Consider the following 23,005-nt stretch of genomic DNA (forward strand, 5'->3'; position numbering starts at 1 on the left):
AATGGAGTGACTTGCATATTGGGGAGTCATTAAACACATTATGTGCAATTTTGAAAGCAACATCCTGCCTTTCCTTTTGATAAACCTAAATGAGGGGGTAATTTTGAAACTAAAAGAACCAATGAGCCTCCAATATTCATATCTTTGTGGTATAGGAATAATCTGATTTAGCAGGAGCAAAATATTCCCCAGTAGTGGCTACCTTCTTCCTTCAGCCTATACAAAGAACTATATGAACTATATGAACTATAATTAAACACAGGCTCAATGATGTCAATATTATACAATAAAAGAATGGCATACTGGCAAACTTTAAAAGCACAATTAAGTGAGTCAAGAGGAGACAAAAGGGCAAAAAAAATCTGGGTCTCAAATTGCTTATCCTTTAATTATTCTAGCAGGGAGAAAGGAGAGAAGAGAGAGAGGAAAAAAGGAAGGAAGGAGGAAAAGAAAGCGAGTCACTAAGAGAACAATCTTGAGAATGGATCCTTCGAATTGGCTAAACCAAAAAAAAAAAAAAAAGTGTATTTAGTGAGTTCAAGGGTTTCCTGACAGTTTAACAAAGGGATACATGTTTTCAAGTGGGTAATTAAACAGAATACTTACTTTGTTACTATCATCTTCTAGGGGAAAAAATGGGGAATGACAGTACAACATCGAATAACATTCAAATGAGAATTTGAATACTGATAACATGACCTAGAGATTTATCTTCACAAAACCAGATAGTATAGCACTTACGGGATATTTAAGGAAATTTTCCAGATCATTTGTACTATCTGATTTTCACTTTTAGGATTAGAAACAAATGGCTCTCCTCCCTCTCACTCCTCATCCAATTTAGCAAATGGGGCCAGACGTAGCTTCACTGTGCATCCATGGTGAAGGCCATTCCTTAGCCATCTCGCTATAGTGCTCGATATTCCAGGGCTTTTAATGTAAAAGCAGGAATATTGATCACAGTGCACTCGCATTGTCATGGTCTGATTATAAAAATCACAGCCATTGTAAAAGTCTCATTGTATGATATATGTATCAAATATACTTATAAATTATGAATATAACATAAAATACTGATAAATAAAAGCAGGCTCTGATTAATCATTAAAAATTGACTTTATGAGGGCAGGAGGGTTGAGGATGATTCAGAGAATCATGATTCTATAGAGATTTTGTAAGCATTTAAGAATAAAAATATGAAAAAAAAGAATAAAAATATGTAGATGTTTTAATTATGTAATATATAAAAACTGTTAGGCAAAAATCATTCTTTCTACTTCTTCATTTCTAACGTTCTGTAAAGTGAAATGTGAAAGTAATATTTTCCTAGATAAATGATTTTATGTGGATTTCAATCATATTTGAACTCAAATATCTGCATAAAGTTAAGTTTCAATATGAATTATCATTGAGGCTTTAATTTTTGTTTTTATCAGATTATTATATGAATCATATATTAACCTTGTTTATATTTTTTAAACATAAAATATTAGCTTTACCCTTGAAAATCTGCTTTGATAATTAGACTTTGGCAATAAAATAAATCTGCAGTTGTGTCATAAAAATCTTACTCCTGAAACATATTCTCATGGGGTATTTTTCCTTATGAACAGGTTATGCTCTGAAATAAATGAAGCATATTACTGAGATTTCAAAATGCTGTGTGGTAATAGTAAAGCTAAGCCAACAACAACAAAAGTTGGCATTATCATTTCACATGACAGCCAGAGTAATGACTGCCACCTTCAAACTAAGATAACATACCCAAAATGCTAGCCTTGATAATCCACAGGATGGCTACAAACTCATTAAAAAGCATGATTACGCAGATGTGAAATTGGTCCTCACTCATTGTCAGTCTTTTCTCTCTTGAATAAAATCTCTTTAACAGCAAAGAGCTTTGACTGAGGCTGTGTTAAACAGGATGAAGTGAAAACTGTCACGGGTGTAATAAAAGATATGAATAAACCCCAGTTCAGCCTGGGGGACTGAACGTAAGCACAGCTGCACGGGGAACCTTGAGAAAAATGTGACCATCTGTCATCATTTTCTTCAACAGGTGCTTGCAGTTTTTCTTCTTTTTCTAAATCACAAAAGCCTTGTTACTTCAAACATTTCTGTTTGTAATATCCATTTCTGTAATAAGTGTTATGGTGCTTTAATAATACTGATAGTATAATAATAGATATTTTGTTCAAGGGAATCTTTGATCCTAAAAAACCATAAAACCCTATAAACAAACCATATAAATATAATCTTCAGATTTCAATATAAGCTGATTTTAATAAGTTATTTCTTTGCTAATCTTGGAAATTTGAGAGGAATGGCAAAACAGAAGGAGACTGCCTTCTAGGAACCACTTCAGATAAAACTGAAACTCTCTAGTTTTGAGAAGAGATCTGTTAAGTAGCTGCCAGAATACCAAAACAGGAGCCCTGTAAACTTAAGTTCCAGGGAGGGGCCACCTGAGCAATTTGGTTGTTCTTTAAGAGCTGCCTTCTGAAAATACACATCCTGATTTTTCTCCCACAGCCAATCATCTCATTTTAGCTTTCATGGAAAGAAATTTAATACTTTGCTATCATTATAGAATTATCAGATAAAGTGTAAAGTTAAAACTTTGACTCGATCTCTAAGAATAGACTTCAACGAAAAAAAGAATTTCAGATTTTACCATTGACATATTTTTACTTTCACCCTATTTCATCATCTTAACTTTAAAAAAAATTTTTTTAGATGGTTTCTCTTAACTCTCTATGACCAGTTTGTGAACTTGCACAGTTGTGTCAGACTCTTTGCGGCCCCCTGGACTGTAGCTGACCAGCAGCTCCTCCATCCATGGGATTTTCTAGACAAGAATACTGGAGTGGGTTGCCATTTCCTTCTCCAGTGACCACTTTATGCCGGGAATAAATTTTGAAGAGAAGCCTCCTTCTTTTCTGTCTTCCCTCCTTCCTCCCTCCCTCCCTTCCTTCTTCTCCTTTTTTCCAACACATATTTTATTGCATGGTTGATATTCTTCAATCCCTGTGGTAGGGATGAGAGCACACGACTGTACAGCATAGACTATAAGACAAAGTCCCTATCATCATCAAACTGATAGTGTAGTTGCAGAATGAACAATTTTTGAACTTAAATAATAAATAACTAAGAATATTTTGACAATAAGGGCTTATAGGAAAATAAAACAGAGATTCTAGAGATGGATTGGAAAGCCTGGAGTTGAGGCATCAGAAAAGTCACCACTGAGACAATGAGACTTATTTTGAGAAATAAACTACATTTAGGAGGCGGCCAATGAAAAGTCTGGAGGAAGTAGGTCTGGGAAGAGATAGCACTGTTGGAAAGGATCTAGAAGGGGAAGAGGCAGGGGCAAGGTTTACCCAGTTTGGTGAAGCAAATAAACGCCAGTTTGACTGAACTCTAGTGCCCTAAACAGAAAAATGAGGTCAGCAGGGATCAGCTGGTGCCCCAAATGTTACGAGGCTTTACAAATCAATATAGGGAGCTCAAATTTAATACTGACCTTATACAGTCATTTGAGCCTTAAGCAGTAAGTGCCATATTTTGATTGATGTGAAAATATGCATATATGTGCCTAGTGTGCAAATGTGTGTGTGTGTGAGAGAGAGAGCATGTGTGTGTGTTACTGAGGCTGCCGTGTAAAAATGAAGAGAAGAAAGAAGAGCCACGGTCAGAAGCCAGGAATCAAGCAGTGGTCCCAGGGGTTCAAGCTTGAGTGATGGTGATAAAACCGAAGGGAGGTAGGCAGGTTTTATATTTATTTTGCAGGAAGCACCAATAGACCTGAAGACAGGTTTTATATGTGGGATGAAGGAAGGAGAAGAAAAAGGGATGACCCCTAATTTTTGACAGAAGCTACCAGGAGATGCCATTTACTGAGATGGGAAAGGCTGGGGAAGAAGCAGGTTTAAGATGCTATCTAGACACCCAGGTGAGAAAGTCTAGAGGTAGAGTACATATAGACTGTTTATAGAACAAAATAATGCATCAACCAAGTTTCAGAAATTTACTGATTTTATAGTCAGCATTGAATATAAAGGCTCCTAAAGTCCTCCAAATTCTTTTGAGTATTTACAAGTCATAAAACATTCTCTTTCTCCTTTTTCTTCATTTTTTAGGTTTCAGAACGAATATATATTCACTATATAGGATTAACATATATTCACTAATATAATTCAAATATACTGAAATATATAGTAGGGAAAGAAATGAAATTCTCTCACAATAATTGTAAAGATTCACTGCACACCTATTCACAGAGACAGGAGAACTTCTTGAAGCAGGTTAAAAAACAACATAGACGTGCTCACTTCAGCAGCACATACACTAAAATTGGAACAATACAGAGAAGATTAGCATGCCCCGGCACAAGGATGACAAGCAAATTCATGAAGCATTCCATATTTTTACACATGAAAAGATGCTCAACATTGCTCATTATTCGAGAAATGCAAATCAAAACCACAATGAGATACCACCTCACACCAGTCAGAATGGCCATCATCAAAAAGTCTACAAACAATAAATTCTGGAGAGCGTTGGAGAAAAGGGAAACCTCTTGCATTGCTGGTGGGAATGTAAATTGATACAGCCACTATGCAAGACAGTATGGAGATTCCTTAAAAAACTAGGAATAAAACCACCATATGACCCAGCAATCCCACTCCTAGGCATATACCTTGAGGAAACCAAAACTGAAAAAGACACATGTACCCCAGTGTTCGCTGCAGCACTATTTACAATAGTTAGAACACAGAAGCAACCTAGATATCCATCAACAGATGAATGGATAAAGAAGCTATGGTACATATATACAATGGAATACTTCTCAGCCATGAAAAGGAACGCATTTGAGTCAGTTCTAATGAGGTAGACGAACCTAGAGTCTATTATACAAAGTGAAGTAGGTCAGAAAGAGAAATATAAATATCATATACTGACACCTATATATGGAATCTAGAAAGATGGTACTGATGAATTTATTCTCAGGGGGGCAATGAAGAAACAGACATAGAGAACAGACCTATGGTCATGGAGTGGGAGGGGGGAGGAGGGAGAGGGTGAGATGTGTGGAGACAGTAACATGCAAATTTACATTACCATATGTAAAATAGATAGCCAAGGGGAATTTGGCTATGTATGTATGTATATATGGTTCAGGGAATTCAAACAAGGACTCTGTGACGATCTAGAAGGATGGGATGGGGAGGCGGATGGGAGGGAGGTTCAGGAGGGAGGGGACATGGGTGTACCTATGGCTGATTCTTGCTAATGTACGACAGAAAACCACAAAATTCTGTAAAGCAATTATCCTTCCATTGAAAAACTAAAGTGGCAAAAAAACCCACATAGTTTCATAGTTGATAATGTTTTCTCTTCTATTAATTTCTTGAATAATCTGAAGGTATGACTGTGGAGTGAAGTTGTTTCCAGCATCACACTCAAGTTGGAAGGCAGCCTGAAGCATACCTAACCCACGTGTGGTGGTATTCAGTTGCCAAGTTGTGTCTGACACTGGGGCCCCAAGGACTGCAGCACGCCAGGCTTCCCTGTCCTTCACCATCTCCCTGAGTTTGCTCAAATTCACGTCCACTGAGTTGGTGATGCCATCCAACCATCTCATCCTCTACTGCCCTCTTCCTTTGCCTTCCATCTTTCCCAGCATCAGGGTCCTTTCCAATGAATCAGGCGGCCAAAGTATTAGAGTTTCAGCTTCAGCATCAGTCCTTCCAACGAATATTCAGGGTTGATTTCCTTTAGGATTGACTGGTTTGATCTCCTTGTTGTCCAAGGGAATCTCAAGAGTCTTCTCCAGCACACAGTTCAGAAGTATCAATTCTTCAACAACCCCATGAACAGTATGAAAAGGCAAAAAGATATGACACCCAATCATAATCACCACCAAAGGAAGATTTCTTTAAAAAAACATTTTTAGGAGAGGATCACAATGCTCAATATCAACCTCACAAGGCAACTCATTCAATTTTATTTTAGCTTATTTTTTGGTTTCACCATGCTGCTCCATAAGGGATCTTAGTTCCCCTCCCAGGAATTGAACCTGTGCTCCCTGCATTGGAAGTGTGGAGTCTTAACCACTGGACAGCCGGGGAAATACTGCAACTCATTTAATTTTAATAACTCTGATGGTAGAAATGTATTTCTTATACTAATCTGAAAGATTCTATCTTTAAAGTATACTAATTGGGTCTTTTTTCTTCCTCTGGGGCCTAATAGGCAGCATCTAATCCATCTTTCTTGAGGAAGGCTGTCCACTATTTCAAGGCAAAGATCATGTCTTTTCTAACTGTTCTTTCTCCAAACATTGCCAGATGTTTCCCATTGCCTCAGTAGCCCAATTTCCAGAGATTTCAATCATCTTTATAATTCTCCTTTAGGACAATCCAGGTCACTCATGCATCTTTTAAAAAGTTATTCTAGAAGGTATCTTCTGGAATGATTAGCCTAGTATAGACTACAATGTCAGTATTACTTCCCTTGATTTCAATGTATTATTTATAGACTAATATTGCATTCATGTGTTCAACTTAGACCTAATATGAATTCCAATTAAGACCAATTTTACACACTTTGTACATACAGAATTAAACACTGAGTGTTTATTTGTATTCTCACTGAATTTTTAACTTTTAGTTTTCTTTCTTTCTTTTAATATATCGCTATCTTTTGAGTCCTTATTCTGTAGTCTAATGTAGGCAGTCTGTTATCAACATGTCTTGGGTATGGATGTTTAAATATTTACAATAACTAATTCAATTTTATTAGTCCATCTTCTACAGTGACATCATATGAAACCTGCCAATTACCTTAGTATCATTCTGACACAACATTTATTTATTAGCCAAACTACAGGTCCAGCAAATCAAATGCCAAAGAAAATGCAGTCTTGTCAGTTTAATTTGTGTTTATTGAAAGCACGTTGACATCTAGTCACAAACCAATTGCTTCGGGCAAAGCATTCACAAATCTGTTGCTTAAAGTTTGTCCTTGAGTTTTTACAAATGACTCTCAACCTCCCCTAACTCTTCCCTTAGTAGATATTTTTTCTCCAGGCTGAAAATCTGGGACATTTGTCTCCATGGAAATGGCAACCCATTCCAGTACTCTTGCCTGGAAAATCCCATGGACAGAGGAGCCTGGTAGACCATGCAGTCCATGGGGTCGCAAAGAGTCGGACACGACTGAGCGACTTCACTTTCTACTTTCTTTTTCTAATCATCTGATAAGGGCTTCCCAGGTGGCACAGTGGTAAAGAATTCACCCATCAATGCAGGAGACATAGGTTCAATCCGTGGGTCGGGAAGAATTCCTGGAGCAGGAAATGGCAACCCATTCCACTATTCTTGCTTGAGAAATCCCAAAGACAGAGGAGCCTGGCGGACTACAGTCCATGGTGTTGCAATGAGTCAGACGCGACTGAGTGACTGAACATACACACATGCACACAATCATCTGACAATTGTGACATTTCACTAAGTGATGGACTCATTCTAACAATACCTTGTTACCCTAATAAGAGCTTTAACTGCCTGTTTCATTGAGTCCTCACAAAAATGCCATGGGTAGATATAATTTCCTTCTTCATAAGGGGAACTGTCACTTGAGCAAGGTTAAAGAGTTGGCCTAGGGCCACACAAGGAATAAGCAGCAAGCAGTGTTGGGACTCATAGCAGGACTTCCTGCTCTTAACTGCTCAGCAGTTATTCAGCAGGTATTCCTTCAGGACCCACCAGGCAAATGGACTCTCTTCTGTTCCCTCAGGAAGATGAGACACTCATCAGCTTGTAGATGTTCCATCCACGCCCCAATGAAACACTAATTATCTACTACGCAAACTCCTTTTCCTCCTTCTCCCTGATGCAACTATAGCTTTAGGGCATTTCACTGCTTATTAGTAATCTTGGGAAATGAAAGTGGGAAGGGAAAGAGTGTCTATTTATACTTTACACTGACTACAAATACACTTCAGAATTTTTCCAAATACAAAAGTAGTCATTTTTTTTTACTGTTCATTCTAATAAAAGATTTGAGAGCAGAACACATCTCTTGGCTTACATACAGGCTGAGACTTTCATTTATTAATATTCCTTTGATGCCCTGTGACCATATATAACTTACCAATTTTAGGCTTTGTGTGGGCAGATATTTCTGTTGCTTAGAAATATAGCAGCTAGCACCAACTGACAAAAGGTGTGTAGGAATGGTAGGGAGGTACAAGGAGGAGGGAGATTTCTGGCTCAGAGTATTTCAAAATAGACCGCTACCCACAGTTCTTCCATTGCTGTTCTCATTTCAGCATGTAAAGTATGAGAAAATACTTTAATCGACACATTTGTTAAACATCTCAGAAGTGTTTCAATTCTAGAAAAACCCACTTGGCTTTTCTACTTTACAAAATAATCTCTATCCAAGCACATGCTAACCCTTGCTTCAAACATCAGTCACTCTGAATTGCTTTGTTGGGAATCCTGCTATGTATCTCCATGCCCAGAGTCTGGAATCTTCCAAGCTTCTGTAGGCAGACCACATGGGAGTTACCTGATTCTGATCAAAGAGCCTGATCACACAAGGTCAGTAGTTCCTGAACTTGACTGCACAGAATCAATTAAGAAACTTTAAAATACATTAAGGCCTGTGTAGACCTCTAAAGACTGTGATTTAATGGTGTGAAGGAGGGAGAGGGGATGACTGGATGCTAAAATTTTTAAAAGATGTCCAGGTGATTCCAATGTGCAAATTTGGGAATTTCTGATGTGGGAAGTATCTTCCCAGTTCTCAGTCCTCTATTAGCACTGCCTGCTCACCAGTGGAGTGCAATTTGCCACTGCCATCTTGGCTCTGTCTGAAGGGATCTGGAGGTCCAAAATACCAGGAGGCCTTGCTTCTACATGGTTTCACCTACCATGAGTTTTCCTATATGAATGGGCTTCTGGGCATGAAGTTTTAGGGAGAAAAAAAAATTGTAGCAATTTAGTTGTATCTAAGAAACTGAGGTTCTCAAGCTTTAGTCTACAAATTGCCTGAAAGATGGAAATCTTCCCCAGACTCATGCAGTTTTGTTGATCTAGCTTCTCCAAGTCCTTTAGCTCTCTCACGTTATTGAAGACGAGAAGGAAAGCAGAGTATACGAGAAAAGCATTCACACCTAGTATTAAGAAAGAAACTCCTATAAAATCACTGATTCTCTAAATCAAAGCCTGGAAGACTCTAGCTGAGCTTACTAAACAAGTGTGTAACAAGGCTACAGAAACAGAAAAGAGCTCAGGCGGTTCAGACACTTTAATTATATTTCTTCCACGCAGGCAGACTCCAATAGCCAATGTCTACCGAGTCCTTTGAAGCCCATGCCAAATAATCTTCCTCATAGTATGTAATACTTTGAATGGTAAATGCTATGGTTAATCTTGAAAGACAACATTTAAAACTTTGGACACTTGTTTCCCTTCGTGTTTTAAGTGTAAGCCTCCCAATCTGAAATAGCCACACCACTGCCCCTTATCACATCACCCTATTTTAAACCTCTGTACATACTTATCACTTTTTGATATTTTTCTTGCTTATTTGTTTACCCCCCATCAAAATGGGAGCTCCATGAGACCACTGATTTCCTCTCGGTCAATGCTACGTCCCCAGGATCTAGAACTGTTCAATAAACCTTTAATCAATATTGGTTGAATGAATGAATGAACATTCCAACATTATCAGTGAGTACTTTACTAAAACAGTCATGTGAAACTCACAAATGATCCCCATGCTGTACGGCCTGGAGCCTCACATTTATACGTTTACAAAATGGGAGAAATAAGATATTGACCTCATAGGGCTATTGTGAGAATTACACGAGATAACATACTTGAGGGACTATAATGTATGGCATGTATTAAGAACTCTATGAATGAAAAATCACATTACAGAAATATGTATCTATGGCATTTGTACAACAAAAATAGGAAGAGAAATACTATGATTTTATTTTACCAATCTTTTTAAAACTGCTTTTTATTAACATGTTCTTTCACTATTGAGGAAGAAAATCGGAATGTTTTTTTATAAGTCACCAGCTGCTTGCAGAAGAAAGAACACCAGACCAGGACCAAGAGGGAATGAATCCAGACCACTGATCTATATGGCTTCCAACAGGTCACAGAATAGGTCCGTAAGGCCCAGTTTCTTAACTGTAAAATTCAGGTGGGAGAGTTAGGAAATTTAAGGGGGATCAACTGAACTCTGAGCTCTGAAGAGCAACAAGGAAGTGCCCAAAATATCAATATTCAACTTGTAAAACCAAACACTGCTTAAAGATTTATCATAATATTTGGCTACATCAGTTGAATACAAAAGACCTAAATAGTAAATTAAATTTGAACTATACACTATTTGCATAGCACTCATATATAATCCCATTTTTACTGTTAACAAAAATTAATACATTTGAAGCTTTCTTATTTTTTGCAGAATTTCCTGCTTCTGTGCATACTATATGCTGTCCTTAGGCGAAGCTTTTCTTTTTGGTCTACTCCAGAATTTAACAAGTTAAAAAAAGACAGAAGTGGAGAAGAGGTTTTCTAGAGAAATAATTCTCTGTTTAAAAGTTCTGTACTAATTATCTTTTAAAAGTTACAATAAGCCACATTACAAGGCATCCTTAGGCAGAGTTGTTTGTTTGTTTTACATACAGATCAAACATTTCCAGAAACAAGATGATATATAACAAATTCATTCTTTTGGCCAGCAACTCTATTTTAACAGGGCTCTATGACGAATGATGAATCAATAAACCACCATTCACTTTCTTTAAAGTGGATGGACTCTTGGCTTTCTTTCCAAGAAAGGTGGTTGGTCGCCTGAAGCCTTGAACTTTGATGGTCAATTCAGGTGCATTGTTCTCCTGGCTCTTAGTCCTTTATCCTCGGGCTGGCTTCTTGAAATCTTTTGCTCCGTCAGGGAGACTACACAGTTGAAGAGCATCCTGGTGATTCTTGGTTCCCGCTTACACTGGCGCATGTGGACTTACTACTAATACACCAAACATGAAGCTTGGAGCGGTCCCTTGTCATCTGGAAACTGGCAAAGAGGGAGCAGGGGGCAGGGCATAACCTGAAGATTTATAAATACCTCTTAACAAAGCCCCAGCTGATCTGTGTCGGGGTTGTACACTCTCTTCGTCTTCCCCTTACAGCTTTTCAATTTGCTTTCCAAACATTTCTTTGTTGCCGTTGGCCGCGGTGCACTTAAAAGAAGCACATCGTTAACCACAAAGAATGCTCACTGCTTTCTGTGATTCCAAATCACAGCACAATTTCCCAGCACTTCTTCAGCAAGCAGCCCGGCAGCAATTACCCCGCTGCTGAAGAGACTCCTCATCACAGCAAAGTTTCGGTGGCAACAGCCAACCAGCGAGGTTGTAACAAATGATGACATCGGTTTCTGCCTCCATTCCCCAGCAATTTACACCCCCAAAGGAAGAGTGAATTCATTTTTGTGCAGATTTGAACAGACACATCTGACAATGCTGCCCTCTTCTCCAACTCGCACAAACTAAGCATTCATCAACCCGGATTACTTCCCCCAAATGGCGACTCAACAGTTGCTAAGTGGCTTGGAAGGGGGTGGGATTGCTCTGTGTCAGAAAGGGGCAAAGTACAAGAAGAGGACAGAATCCATCCGGGAAGGAAGCACTGAGTTAATTCACTGAGACAGAAGAGTGAGGCTTTCCAAAGCCAAGGCGAAAGGAAAGACAGCTTCCCACCCCCACCCCTGGCAACACAGCGTCTGGAGGCCAACCTCAGCATCATCCCAGGAGTACCAGGTCCCCACCTGAACAACTTATCCGTAGGTGACATGGGGCCGGGCTTTACTCCACAACCATGTTTCTCTTCTTTCCCGTTTTGATGGTACCTGGTTACACGCCCTTTAAAGAAACACCTGCTCCAGGGCTGGAGGATTACAAAACGGGCAGGCCGAGTTCCATAATACCTCATCTCAGTGTAGAAGAGTGTCCAAGCCAGTATACTGTCTTGAGGCAACGGAATCAAAATCTGGTATTTCCATCTACAAGCAAATGTCGCACGGCCCCCTGGAAGTAGTCTCATTGGGTCCAGTCCTGAATTAGTGACTGGCAACCACTGAAAAATCTGGGGTTGCCGGGGTTTAGAACTCTTTTTGGGGGGGCGAGGGGAGGGTGGAAAGAGTGTGGACAAGGAAGACAACTATTCACTAACTTCTTGTGAGTGGTGTGTGTGTGTGTGTAAGCATGAGGGAGTAAAAAAGAGGTGAATAAGTAAAAGCTTGCCTCCCCATCTCAGCAGTGAAGAGAGAGTGGATACATGGTAATAGGTACTCAGAAGTGGTGGTTGAAGGTTGGCGAGAATGAGTGTGGTTGCATGGATTTTGCAAAGATGGCCACACTAATATCTTCCCCTCCCATGTGACTTCCTCACCGTGGGATGTTGAGGTGGTATCTACATTTCCTCTTGAATCCAGAGGGACTGGGACCACAGCAAAAGACACAGTCCAGGACTCCAAGGCTAAATGATAAAGGGCCACACAGTTTCTACTTGGGCCTCTTGAGATGTTCACTGCTGGGACTCAGCCACTGTTGGGAGGAAGGCGGGCAGCTGCATGGCCAGGCCACGTTCCCACCGCAGTACCTGGGGCGGTCCAGCCAACAGCCAGCCTCCGCCACCAGTCAGAAAAACCAGTGAGAGAGCCTCCAGATGAACCAGGGACTCACCCTGGAGTGGACACCAAGTGAAGCAAAGAAGACCTGGCACCACCAAGCCCTGCTCAAATAGTAGCTTTGTGAGCAAAACCAACCACCACGTTTGGGGGTCATTTATTACACAGTGATAGATAACCAAAAGAGGGGCAAGGTCCCCTCCAACACTGAACATTTCCTAACACAGAATAAATGGGGCCTGAAGACAATTGGAACCTGCCTCTCGTCCTTTCACCAGTTTTCATAATTTGGGTTGATTCTTTATTCACTTTAGCTTTTCCCCTCTTGGTCCCAGATTAAGCTGTCCACGGGATATATCTCAACTGAAGTTATGTGTGTATATATGCAAAACAGGGTGTCTTATACAAACTTGAATTGTGGCTGCTATTTACCAATCAGATTTGTACAGATTTGTACACACACACACACACACACACACACATCTGTCTTCTCTCAAAAAACAAACAAACAGAAGATCTGGCAATACTTGATTTGCATTCCCACATAACAGTAATTCACATGCGAAAACTGGGGCTTCTTCCATCCCCTCTACTCTTCTGCATTACAATACTGCCATTTCCACTCGAGTCTCCTCACTCGTTTACATTTGCTTCCAGGCCTCTGTATGGATTTGGGTTTATGACATCTGTTTCACCAACAATTCTCTGCCTGGCTGGTTGGGATTTAGTCTTACATAGTTATCCAGGAGTTAAAATTCTATTGAAAAGAAGAGTCTTAGTATCATCAGAAAAAATAAAAGTCAGAATAATAATAAAATATCTAAAGGTGAAGTTTTCTAATTAAATAAGAAAGAATGAAATAATATATATGGAAAGTAGCCACAAGGGAAGGTGACTTGGACATCAACTTAGGTTGTCATCAATCATCATACAGTTTAATGCCATTGCCCCAGAAGCAATGCTTTTTGTTGTATTGTTTCATGCAAAGTTTGTTCTCACTGGAAGTAAAATTACATGAAAATCAAAGTTTCCCAATGGAATCACATACACAATGTTTAAGAACTTTATTTACCTTTTGGTAGAGCTGCTGAAGATACCACTCACTGTACAAAGAATCTCAGACTAGCAGGTTTTGGGGGAAGACACAATTTCAAGTGTTGGAAAATGGAATCTCCCAACCTGGATGATCCAGCTGGAATTGATACATTTCTTTTTATTTTTAGTGTCTGGGGTCTTTCATTTTGTTAAAAAGATTTTTAATAAATTTTCTTTCTACTTAACTGCCATGCATAATTTTTATTGTATATTATAGGTCCTAAAATGAGTGGGCTGGGCTGTGCTGTGTGTGTGTTCAGTGGTGTCCGACACTTTGCAAGCCCACAGACTGAAGCCCCAGGCTTCTCTGTCATGGGATTCCCTAGGGAACAATACTGGTGTGGCTTGCCATTTCCTACTCCAGGGGATCTTCTTGACCCAGAGGACAGAACCAGTCTCTCGAATTTCCTGCATTGGCATGCAAATTCTCCACCGGTGCTTAAAAAAATGGAGTAGTAAAGGATGTCGGTCAACTGAGAAAATGACAATCCTTTATACATGAAAATAAAAATTCCATTTCCTTAGGAATAAAAATAGAAGGGAAAGTTCTACTTCTTGCTCATTAAATATATTGGGGAAAGGTCCATATCCAAGGCTTACTGAACAGTGTTATGTGTTCAGCAATTACTTTAAGAAAAGTTCAACATTTCAAAACCCATCTAAAGGGCACTTAATTAGTTCTTATGTGATCTTTACAAAGAGCTACCCGCAGTGTGGAAATACTGTAGTTTAACAAACTATGTTTGTGGCGTGCCCCTTATAGCATGTTGAAACAGAATTCTGCTCTTAGTCTTTCATTTGATATCAAACTGGATGGGCTTTCTAGAAATGCTACTCTTTGAGAAAAACAATATCAAGTTATCTTTAAAGTATACATGTTTTATGATATCACTAAAGTAAGACTTTCCATGCTCCCTTCAACAAAACATTTAAGGATAGTTAAGGGGCATTTGATTCTGCCCATCCTAAAATAAAAAATAGACAAGCAAAAAGATGTGGCTCAATAGATTAGTTTAAATAAGGTACTGTCTACTTCATATCAGAAGAGAGCTAATTACTCAGCTAGTGAGGCCTGTCTTTGGAGTCAAATTCTTGGTTTACAAATTTAATGTCTGAGATGCTGCAGGAGGAGTAAATTTATACATCAATGACTTCAACAGTGTAATTCTCATAAAACTTTATTGGAGTTGTGCTTATTTGGGGGAGGAAAAGACTAATTTATGAAAAAATAGACAACAGAACGGTTTTAAAGTTTTTATTGCTGTCATTTTTAAAATTTCTAGCCAGAGTTAATAGCTCATTGCCAGAATTAGCATTAAAAATTAATGGCAGAACATCGTGGCAATCAAGCTTAGATGTCAGAAATAAAATTACTGAGAAATGCTCTTTGGAATCCATCGGGTGCATCAATTTTAATATCATCAAAGCCTTAATACATAGAAGAACTAGCTTTCATATGGATTAAGAGACTTTTGGCAAAGGGCAGTAATTTGGGATGAACTTTGATAAGCAACACTATATTCACCACGATGTTACATCATAGTGGAAAAGTGTTCAAATGTTGGTCAAAGTCAAACAGACAAAAATGTCCAAGAACCTGAGCATCTAATCATTCCGATCATCTCAATTCTTTTTTTTTTAATTTTTTTCCTATTCCTTAAAATAGATGTGAACAGGCAATGGCTCTACTCTGGCTCTGTCAAAGCAAAACGGCAGCTGTCAATTTAATTTTGCTAGCTATTAAATAAAGTAAGTGGCATCACCGACTCGATGGACAGGAGTCTGAGTAAGCTCCAGGAGTTGGTTATGGTCAGAGAAGCCTGGCGTACTACAGTCCATGGGGTCGCAAAGAGTCGGACACGACTGAGCGACTGAACTGAACTGAAAGTAAGTGAAACGTTTTGTCACTTAATATGGGGTTTTGCCTGAAGACAAGCTTTTGTAGTTTTTCGCAGCTTCCTAAATAGCTCCCAATAGCAAGTTCCTGAGGATTCTTGGGGACCTTTCATTCATTGCTGGCATGAGGTAGCTGACCCAGCCCCAGAGTTGGGAAGCTACAGAAAAGCCTTCTGAGATCCGCGATTCCAGACAGCTAGACAGCAAATGCCCAAACTCTCCGGTCCCTTCAACCCCGAGAGCCGTTCCGTAGATCCCCAAAGCCGGGGTCCCTCTCAACCATCAAGGCTGACGGGTGGTGCGCGGCAGGTGTGCACGTGGGGCGTGTACTGAGTGGGGCGCTGGGGACAGGAACGTGTTCAGAGACGGAAAGCTGCCTAGGGTTACCTCGTTCAGCTTGCCGGGGGCCCGGCGGCGGAGCTGGGGAGCCCAGCCCCAGGGGCCTTGGGATCCGGGGTGCCAGAGCGGATCGCAGGGGTGGCGGAAGCCGGGCTGGGGCTGCGGGGCCACGGGGGCGACGGCGGCCAGCCTCCGCCGGAGAGAAAGCCGGGTGGCCCGCGGCGCCCCCCAACCGCGCCTGCCTGCCCGGAATCCGGACCGGCCGGGGGGCTCGGCGGGGCGGCTGCAGGAAGGTCTGTACGCGCTTACCTGGAGGTAGGGCCGCCCGCGGGCCACCCCGCCCACGACGATGTCGGCCGCGGCCATGGCCCCGGTGGGCGAGAAGCCGAAGCCCACGTAGCCGGCGGTCCGCACCTCGAGGCGGAAGGCGAGCCGGCCGCCCCGCGGGCCCCAGCTCAGCCAGTACTTGCCCTCGGAGTCGAGGAGCGTGCGGTGCGGGAAGGGCCAGCCCGAGCCCCCCGCCGCCGCGCGGGGGAGCAGCCCCCAGAGCAGGAGCAGCGGCCAGCCGCACATCCTCGGGCGCGTCCAGCCCACCGGCACCTGGGCTCCCGCCGACTGGAGCGCGGAGGGCGCACGCGGAGCGGCGGCGCGAGCGGGCGGCCTGGGACCGCCCCCCGGCCCGCCCGCCGGGAGGGGCCGCAGCCCCGCTCTCCCTCCCAGCCCCGGGCCGTCCGCGGGCGGACTCCCGCCGACTCCCTCCGCGACCCGCCCTTCCGGCCCATCCACCTGCCGCCCCGCGCCCCCGACTTGGTCCCCGAGGTCGGACTCGGCGGGGAGCGCAGTGACGGGAGTCCTGGAAGAGGAGAGGAGGAGGCAGAAGCCGAGGGCCGGGGGTCGACAGGAAAGGAGCGCGGAGTCCTAGCGCTCGCCTGGGCAGTGGGGGCCCGTCGCGGGGAACAGGGGGCGGGGATCTCGGGGAGAGAATCAGAGATTGCAGAGGGAGGGCAAATTCAGTTCAGCAGAGGAGGCGAGGACCTGAGTAATCAGAGGGCTAATCCTGGGTTTGATGGGCAGCAAGCGAGAGAAAGTCCCGTCCAGGGTAACTGCTTAACATCTCGATATTCGCTGCATGGGAAACCATTGTAACCAGCGATGCCCTTAACCCCACGGTTCACCTCCTCCAGCGCTTTTGGTTCCTGACGCCGGGAGTCAGTGACCTGAGGCTTGCCTCGTTATGCCTGGTTTTTGTTTGATTTGGTTTGGTTTTGACAAATTCTGCCAAAATACTCAGTCATTAGCAGAGTAGGTCAAGGTTGAAGCATCATTTGGGAGTTTAATTTGAAGTCTTCCTATTTCAAGTTCTGGTCATAGTCGTGTTTGTCAAAAAGTGTTTTTGCCTCCACTTTTACCCACATCACTCCTGTCTTCAGAAGGCTAATTACTCAGTGTAACTGCAAATTACCTTCTTTATTTATTCATTTATTTATATTCTGCCATGTTTCAGAAAACGTTCTAAGGTGGCTCATAAGATACAAATTAATACAGAATATAAAAATAAGAGCAGATAGCAGATGAAAACAGCATGGGCAAGAAGAATATACACACGGTGCTGTTTGCTCTGCATTTGGAAGCCCCACACAAGCTGCCTTCTTCTTAGAGTCAGGTTTCAGCCTGTTTTTTCTTGCTCTTGTTTTCTCTTCCCGTTCCTTTTCCCGTGACTTTCCCAGAGTTACCAGCATGCACCAGAACTGTGCTCTCCCAAAGATTCAGGCATATTCGACTCATTCCAGAAGGCAGCCTTCCTGTAGATCTGCTTACCAGGGAGTTCAAGGAATTGCTTGAGAAGGGACTCATCCCAAGGAGAGGGGGGACAGAAATCTCTAGGTTTAGCCAATGACAATAGCCCAGAGAAGAGTGGTGTTCAAACTTTGGGACAAGGCGAGAAATAAGAGCCTGTGAAGACTTAAAGGAACTGACCCGTTGAGAGCAGCCACAGTAGCGCCCTGGGCAGACGTCCGAGGCAGCAGCATCAACTTCAGCAAACTAATAATTTCATCCTTAGAACTGAGATTTTACAAGAACAGGGGTGTGGTTATTGCTGTGGCTCTAGCCAGGAAGAGGCATACGCAGGGAGGAACAAATGGTGGGCGCAGAGACCAAGAAGAGCCAATCTTGGTGCTGCATGAAACACAGGGACTGCAAGGGAGCTATGTCACTCCAGAATGATCAAAGGCAAACTTCCTCTTTGGTGACCCTACTTTTTATTCCTAGCATAGAGGAGCGTGGAACATGTGGTTACATCTACTTCCTCGGTGGGGGGAGGGGTGTTAGATAAATTCCAAATTCACATCTAGAGTCTGATCCCTGTTTATTGTTCTGGCTTTACCTTCCATCAATCACTCTCATATCACTCACTCATTTCCCACTAGAAGGACACAAAAAAATTGCCTCTAGAATCCTAAAAGAGAGCCCTGCTATCTCCCATCACTCTGCCTTTTCAGATTGCTCATGCTCTGCCACACTGGCCTTTTCTTCTCTCCATTCTTTGAAGTATTTTCTAATCCTCCTTCCCACATTTCCATCAGATTGCGTTGACCCTTACACAGTGGTACTGATGTCCATGGAATGTTCTCTTCAGACCTCGTGATGGTACTCCTAATATTTCAGTGTCTGTTTGTAGACAGCTTCCTTCAGCAGCCTTTTAGATCAGAAACAGATTCTGGTTCCTTATTCTAGCCCATTGCCTAAAATACGGACCACCTTGCAATAAGTGCTTAATAAATACTTGTAGGAAGAATAAATAGATGCATTTCAGATCCTTCTGGAGGCATCCTCTTAACAAAGATAGGCTGTGGAGGGAAAGCTTGGCCCCCTAGATGTGATCGAATGCTCTGCTCTGCCCTGGTATTAAGGCAAAAATAGAAAAGATGACCACACACAGATACACAAAAATAAATGGTTTTATTCTTTCATCAAGTAAGATTGTTGAATGTGAAATTATTGCCTGTTGCTTGTCTGTAACTGGCATTGCATCTAAAGCATGCTGAGTGCTCAAGAACTATTAAAATTAATAGAATCATCTTGAGATTAGATCAACAGAACATTATTAGCATAATTTAGCTCTAAGAGATCCATTCTGCCTTGGCTTGAATTACCCCAGTAAATGAAGACAAAAGAGACAATTTTATCTAAGTGTGCTTTATACACTGCGTGGGTTTCCTCGATCAAAATCATCTCCCCATTCAATTTCATAAACTCTGTTTCCCAATTGGAAATTAATTACTGTACAACTGCTTGTTTTAAATCCTTAAAGAGAGCAGGAAGAAAGCATTGGTCCATTAAAAACTCAGGATATATGGCCAAGAAGAGAGTAAAATCAGTAGCAAGGAGTTTCAAATTTATTTATTCACTATTGTTTTTGTAAAAATAATACTTCTTTCTTATTTAAAGCTAAAGGTCAGGAAATACAGGAAAATATGAGTAAGAAAGCAAACTTTAAAAAATCACCTGAAATTCCGCCATCCAAAAATAACCCTTGTATGCATTCCAAGAACATCATTCCAGAACCTAGGCCATTAAAACCTTGAAGGAAGAGGCTGTTGAAAAGGAATTTGTGAAGAAACAGGTGAATTAATTTTGCAAAACTCCACTTGAAATAAAAAATGAGTCTAAGCATGCCAGTTCCAGTCACATTTTTTTTTTTTTTAGGTTTCTTCTCTACACACATGTATCTGAAAAAGAAACAGAAAAGAGAGAAAACTGGAGATTCAATGAGGTCTGACTTGAGTTCAGTACATTCAACCAAATTACTCATTCTTAAAAATGAGTCATTTTCTCACACTTTTCAATCAGGAATTTTAAATGTGATGTTTATTTTGAATCCTCACCCATTCTGATACACAGCTTGCCATCAGCCAGTGTGACTGAATCCATGCTGGGCTTCCTTACCTTGGAACCCTTGCTGCTGTGGAAGGTTTATTTATATTTCCACATTTGTCAACTGCAAGGAGGGGGGAGGAAGATGGAAAAATGACAGCTCAAGAGACCCTAACAAGCCAGTGCAAAGTCCTTGCTATGAACCAGGACTGTCTGAACTAGGTTATTTCTTAGTTAAATATGGGAGTATCATAATTTTCCTGCCTACTTGTACCTAAGGTGCAACAATAAGACTAAATATTTATAAAGTTCCTGTCTTCTAGGGAGCTCAAAGAAAAATATTTATATAAGTGATCTCAGCAGTTCTCCAGCCCTCAAATAGGGAAGCTGAAGCATTTTCTCATTTTTGTCTATTCACTAAGCCTCTTGTGCGGATAGGCTTAGTTAATACACAAAAGTTGGTCACTGGTTCAAGTTAACACTGTGAGTCAGTGGTAGAAAAGCCAAAAATAGAACTTTGCTTTCTTTTTCTTTTTCTTAAACTATATACTTTCCCTAGCTCTCACCTCATATTCAACAACAAAAAAATAATTTTTAAAGTCACTATGTCATCATCATGAAACTTTCAGTTGGGCTGTTATTTTTCACACAAGCAAGATGCCATGATGTGCTATTAGCCCAATATTATATTCCTTATCTTAATAATGGATGATACTAATGATGACAGTAGTGTGGGTGAAGAAGGTGAGGCCATAGCGCCTTTACTTTCATTATTAAAGAACTGAAATGGCTTTCACTGAGTTCTTGAGGTTACTTTGAAAATAAGTGCCAGTTGGGATTGAAAAATCACTTTTAGGCTCTTCCATATGAAGACAACAACAAGCAAACTGCTTTCTGTTTGCAAAATCTGCATTTTGGTATTATCTATAAACTGTGCTCTAAAATAAAACTGTTTCAACTAGGAAAGTAATAGAATATTCTTAGAAGAAAAAAAAAAATCACACTTGGGGCTTCCCTGATGGCTCAGTAGTAGAGAATACGCCTGCCGATGCAGGAGACATGGGTTCCATTCCCTGGTCTGCGAAAATCTCACATACCACGAAGCAACTAAACCCATGAGCCACAGCTACTGAGCCTGTGCTCTAGAGCCCGGGACCCACAAGGACTGAGCCCATGGGCTGCAACTACTGAAGCCTGTGAGCCATGGAGCCCAGTGCTCCGCAACAAGAGAAGCTACCACAATGAGAAGCCTGCGCACTGCAGTGAAGAGCAGCCCCCCACTCGCCGCAGCTAAAGAAAAGCCCGCACAGTAACAAACCCAGTGCAATCAGAAACTTAAATACATAAATGCATAAAGTATTAAAAAATTACTCGTTTTTATCACTAATGATCATCTTTTAGAAGTTACCTTTATATGTAACCGTGATGTAGATCCATAACGTGGTAGGGGAGAAGCTGATTTATATCAACTTAGACTATAGTATTGTAAAGTGAAAGTGTTAGTCACTCAGTTTTGCCTGTCTGATTCTTTGTGACCCCATGGACTGTATGTAGCCCATCAGGCTCCTCTGTCCATGGGCTTCTCCAGGCAAGAATACTGGAGTGGGTTGCCATTGTCTTTTCTGGGAGATCTTCCCAACACAGGGATCCAACCCGTGTCTTGTGTCTCAGCAGGTGAATTCTTTACCACTGAACCCCCTGGGAAGGCCTTCTCTAGTCAATACTTAAATAAAAGATGAAAAATGTGTACGATTCTTTCCCATGCTACAAGATTTTATTTTTCATTTTTAAATCTACACTCTAGTCTTAAGTCTTTGGAACTTTTCACATTTAAAGATCCAGATTAGAAGTTAAAGAAATTAAAGATTAATTCACTTAGAAATGAAAGATTAATTAACTTAGCCTTACATAAACACAATTTAGTCTTCCAAAATCATCTTTTTTCTCTTTAGGTAATTAAGCAAAAGGTAACTACAAACAAATAATCAAGTTAACTGTCACTGCTATACTTGACCAAATAATTGTTGCCACCTCAACTTAGCAGAATTTGCCCAAATAGAGTCTATCAAAACCCCAGGCCATTAGAAAATTAGCTTTAGGAGTAAAACCGTTAATAATAATGAGAACACAGGAGCATGAACAGAAGGAGCCCGACGTATTAGGGGAATTTCAGTGTATTCACAATGACCTCTTCATCTCTTCTTTCTCTTTGCCTTCCAATGAGTTTATGGAAGTTAACATGTCATAAAACTAATCCCAACAGTGAGCTTAAGACACCAAAAGAATAAAACGTAACTGTTAAGATGAGGATATAGACAGAGCCAGGTATTGTTAACCTTCGCAGTAAAATCATAGTAATCATAATGATCGTCACAATAGTAACATTTATTAAGTGCTGCAGGAATGTTACATGAATTGTCACATTTAATCATTACAGTAACATTGCTGTTTCCTCCCTATTTGGAGGAAACAGAGGGTGAAAAATACTTTCCAATTTATATAAAAGCAAAGACAACAGGATCTCCTCTCAACTGTAAAGGAAGAAATTTCTTATAATACTAAATATTTATTTATTTATTTATTTTCATTTTTTTTTTTTTTTTATTTCAACTACAGAGGGCAGGTCTTTATTCCCAATCCCGATCCCCCCTCCCACCTCCCTCTCCACCCGATTCCTCTGGGTCTTCCCAGTGCACCAGGCCGGAGCACTTGTCTCATGCATCCCACCTGGGCTGGTGATCTGTTTCACCATAGATAGTATACATGCTGTTCTTTTGAAATATCCCACCCTCACATTCTCCCACAAAGTTCAAAAGTCTGTTCTGTATTTCTGTGTCTCTTTTTCTGTTTTGCATATAGGGTTATCGTTATCACCTTTCTAAATTCCATATATATGTGTTAGTATGCTGTAATGTTATCTTTCTGGCTTACTTCACTCTGTATAATGGGCTCCAGCTTCATCCATCTATTAATTACCGTAAACTATTACATGTCTTACATGCATGCTAAGTCACTTCAGTCATGTCCAACTCTTTTCAAGCCTATGGACTGTAGCCTGCCAGGCTCCTCTGTCCATGGG

General features: G+C 41.1%; 1 protein-coding gene and 1 non-coding gene across 4 annotated transcripts in view; one reads left to right on the forward strand and one right to left on the reverse strand.

The window, feature by feature from the left end:
• The window catches only part of MOXD1 (monooxygenase DBH like 1), an 87,910-nt gene extending 71,220 nt beyond the window's left edge, over positions 1 to 16,690 (reverse strand). For all 3 annotated transcript variants that reach the window (XR_006338040.1, XR_006338039.1, XM_043888560.1), the window contains exon 1: positions 16,360 to 16,690. Coding sequence is in view for 1 of the 3 variants with exons in the window: in XM_043888560.1 (XP_043744495.1) it covers positions 16,360 to 16,623 (264 nt within the window). In the remaining 2 variants the exon portion in view is untranslated. The remainder of the gene's footprint in view (positions 1 to 16,359) is intronic.
• On the forward strand, positions 4,327 to 4,432 carry LOC122684551. The gene has a single exon (XR_006338093.1). It is a non-coding gene; the product is annotated as a U6 spliceosomal RNA (small nuclear RNA).
• Positions 16,691 to 23,005: the final 6,315 nt, after the last annotated feature.

The sequence above is a fragment of the Cervus elaphus genome, chromosome 26 (assembly GCF_910594005.1).
Source record: "Cervus elaphus chromosome 26, mCerEla1.1, whole genome shotgun sequence".
Classification (NCBI taxonomy): Eukaryota; Metazoa; Chordata; class Mammalia; order Artiodactyla; family Cervidae; genus Cervus; species Cervus elaphus.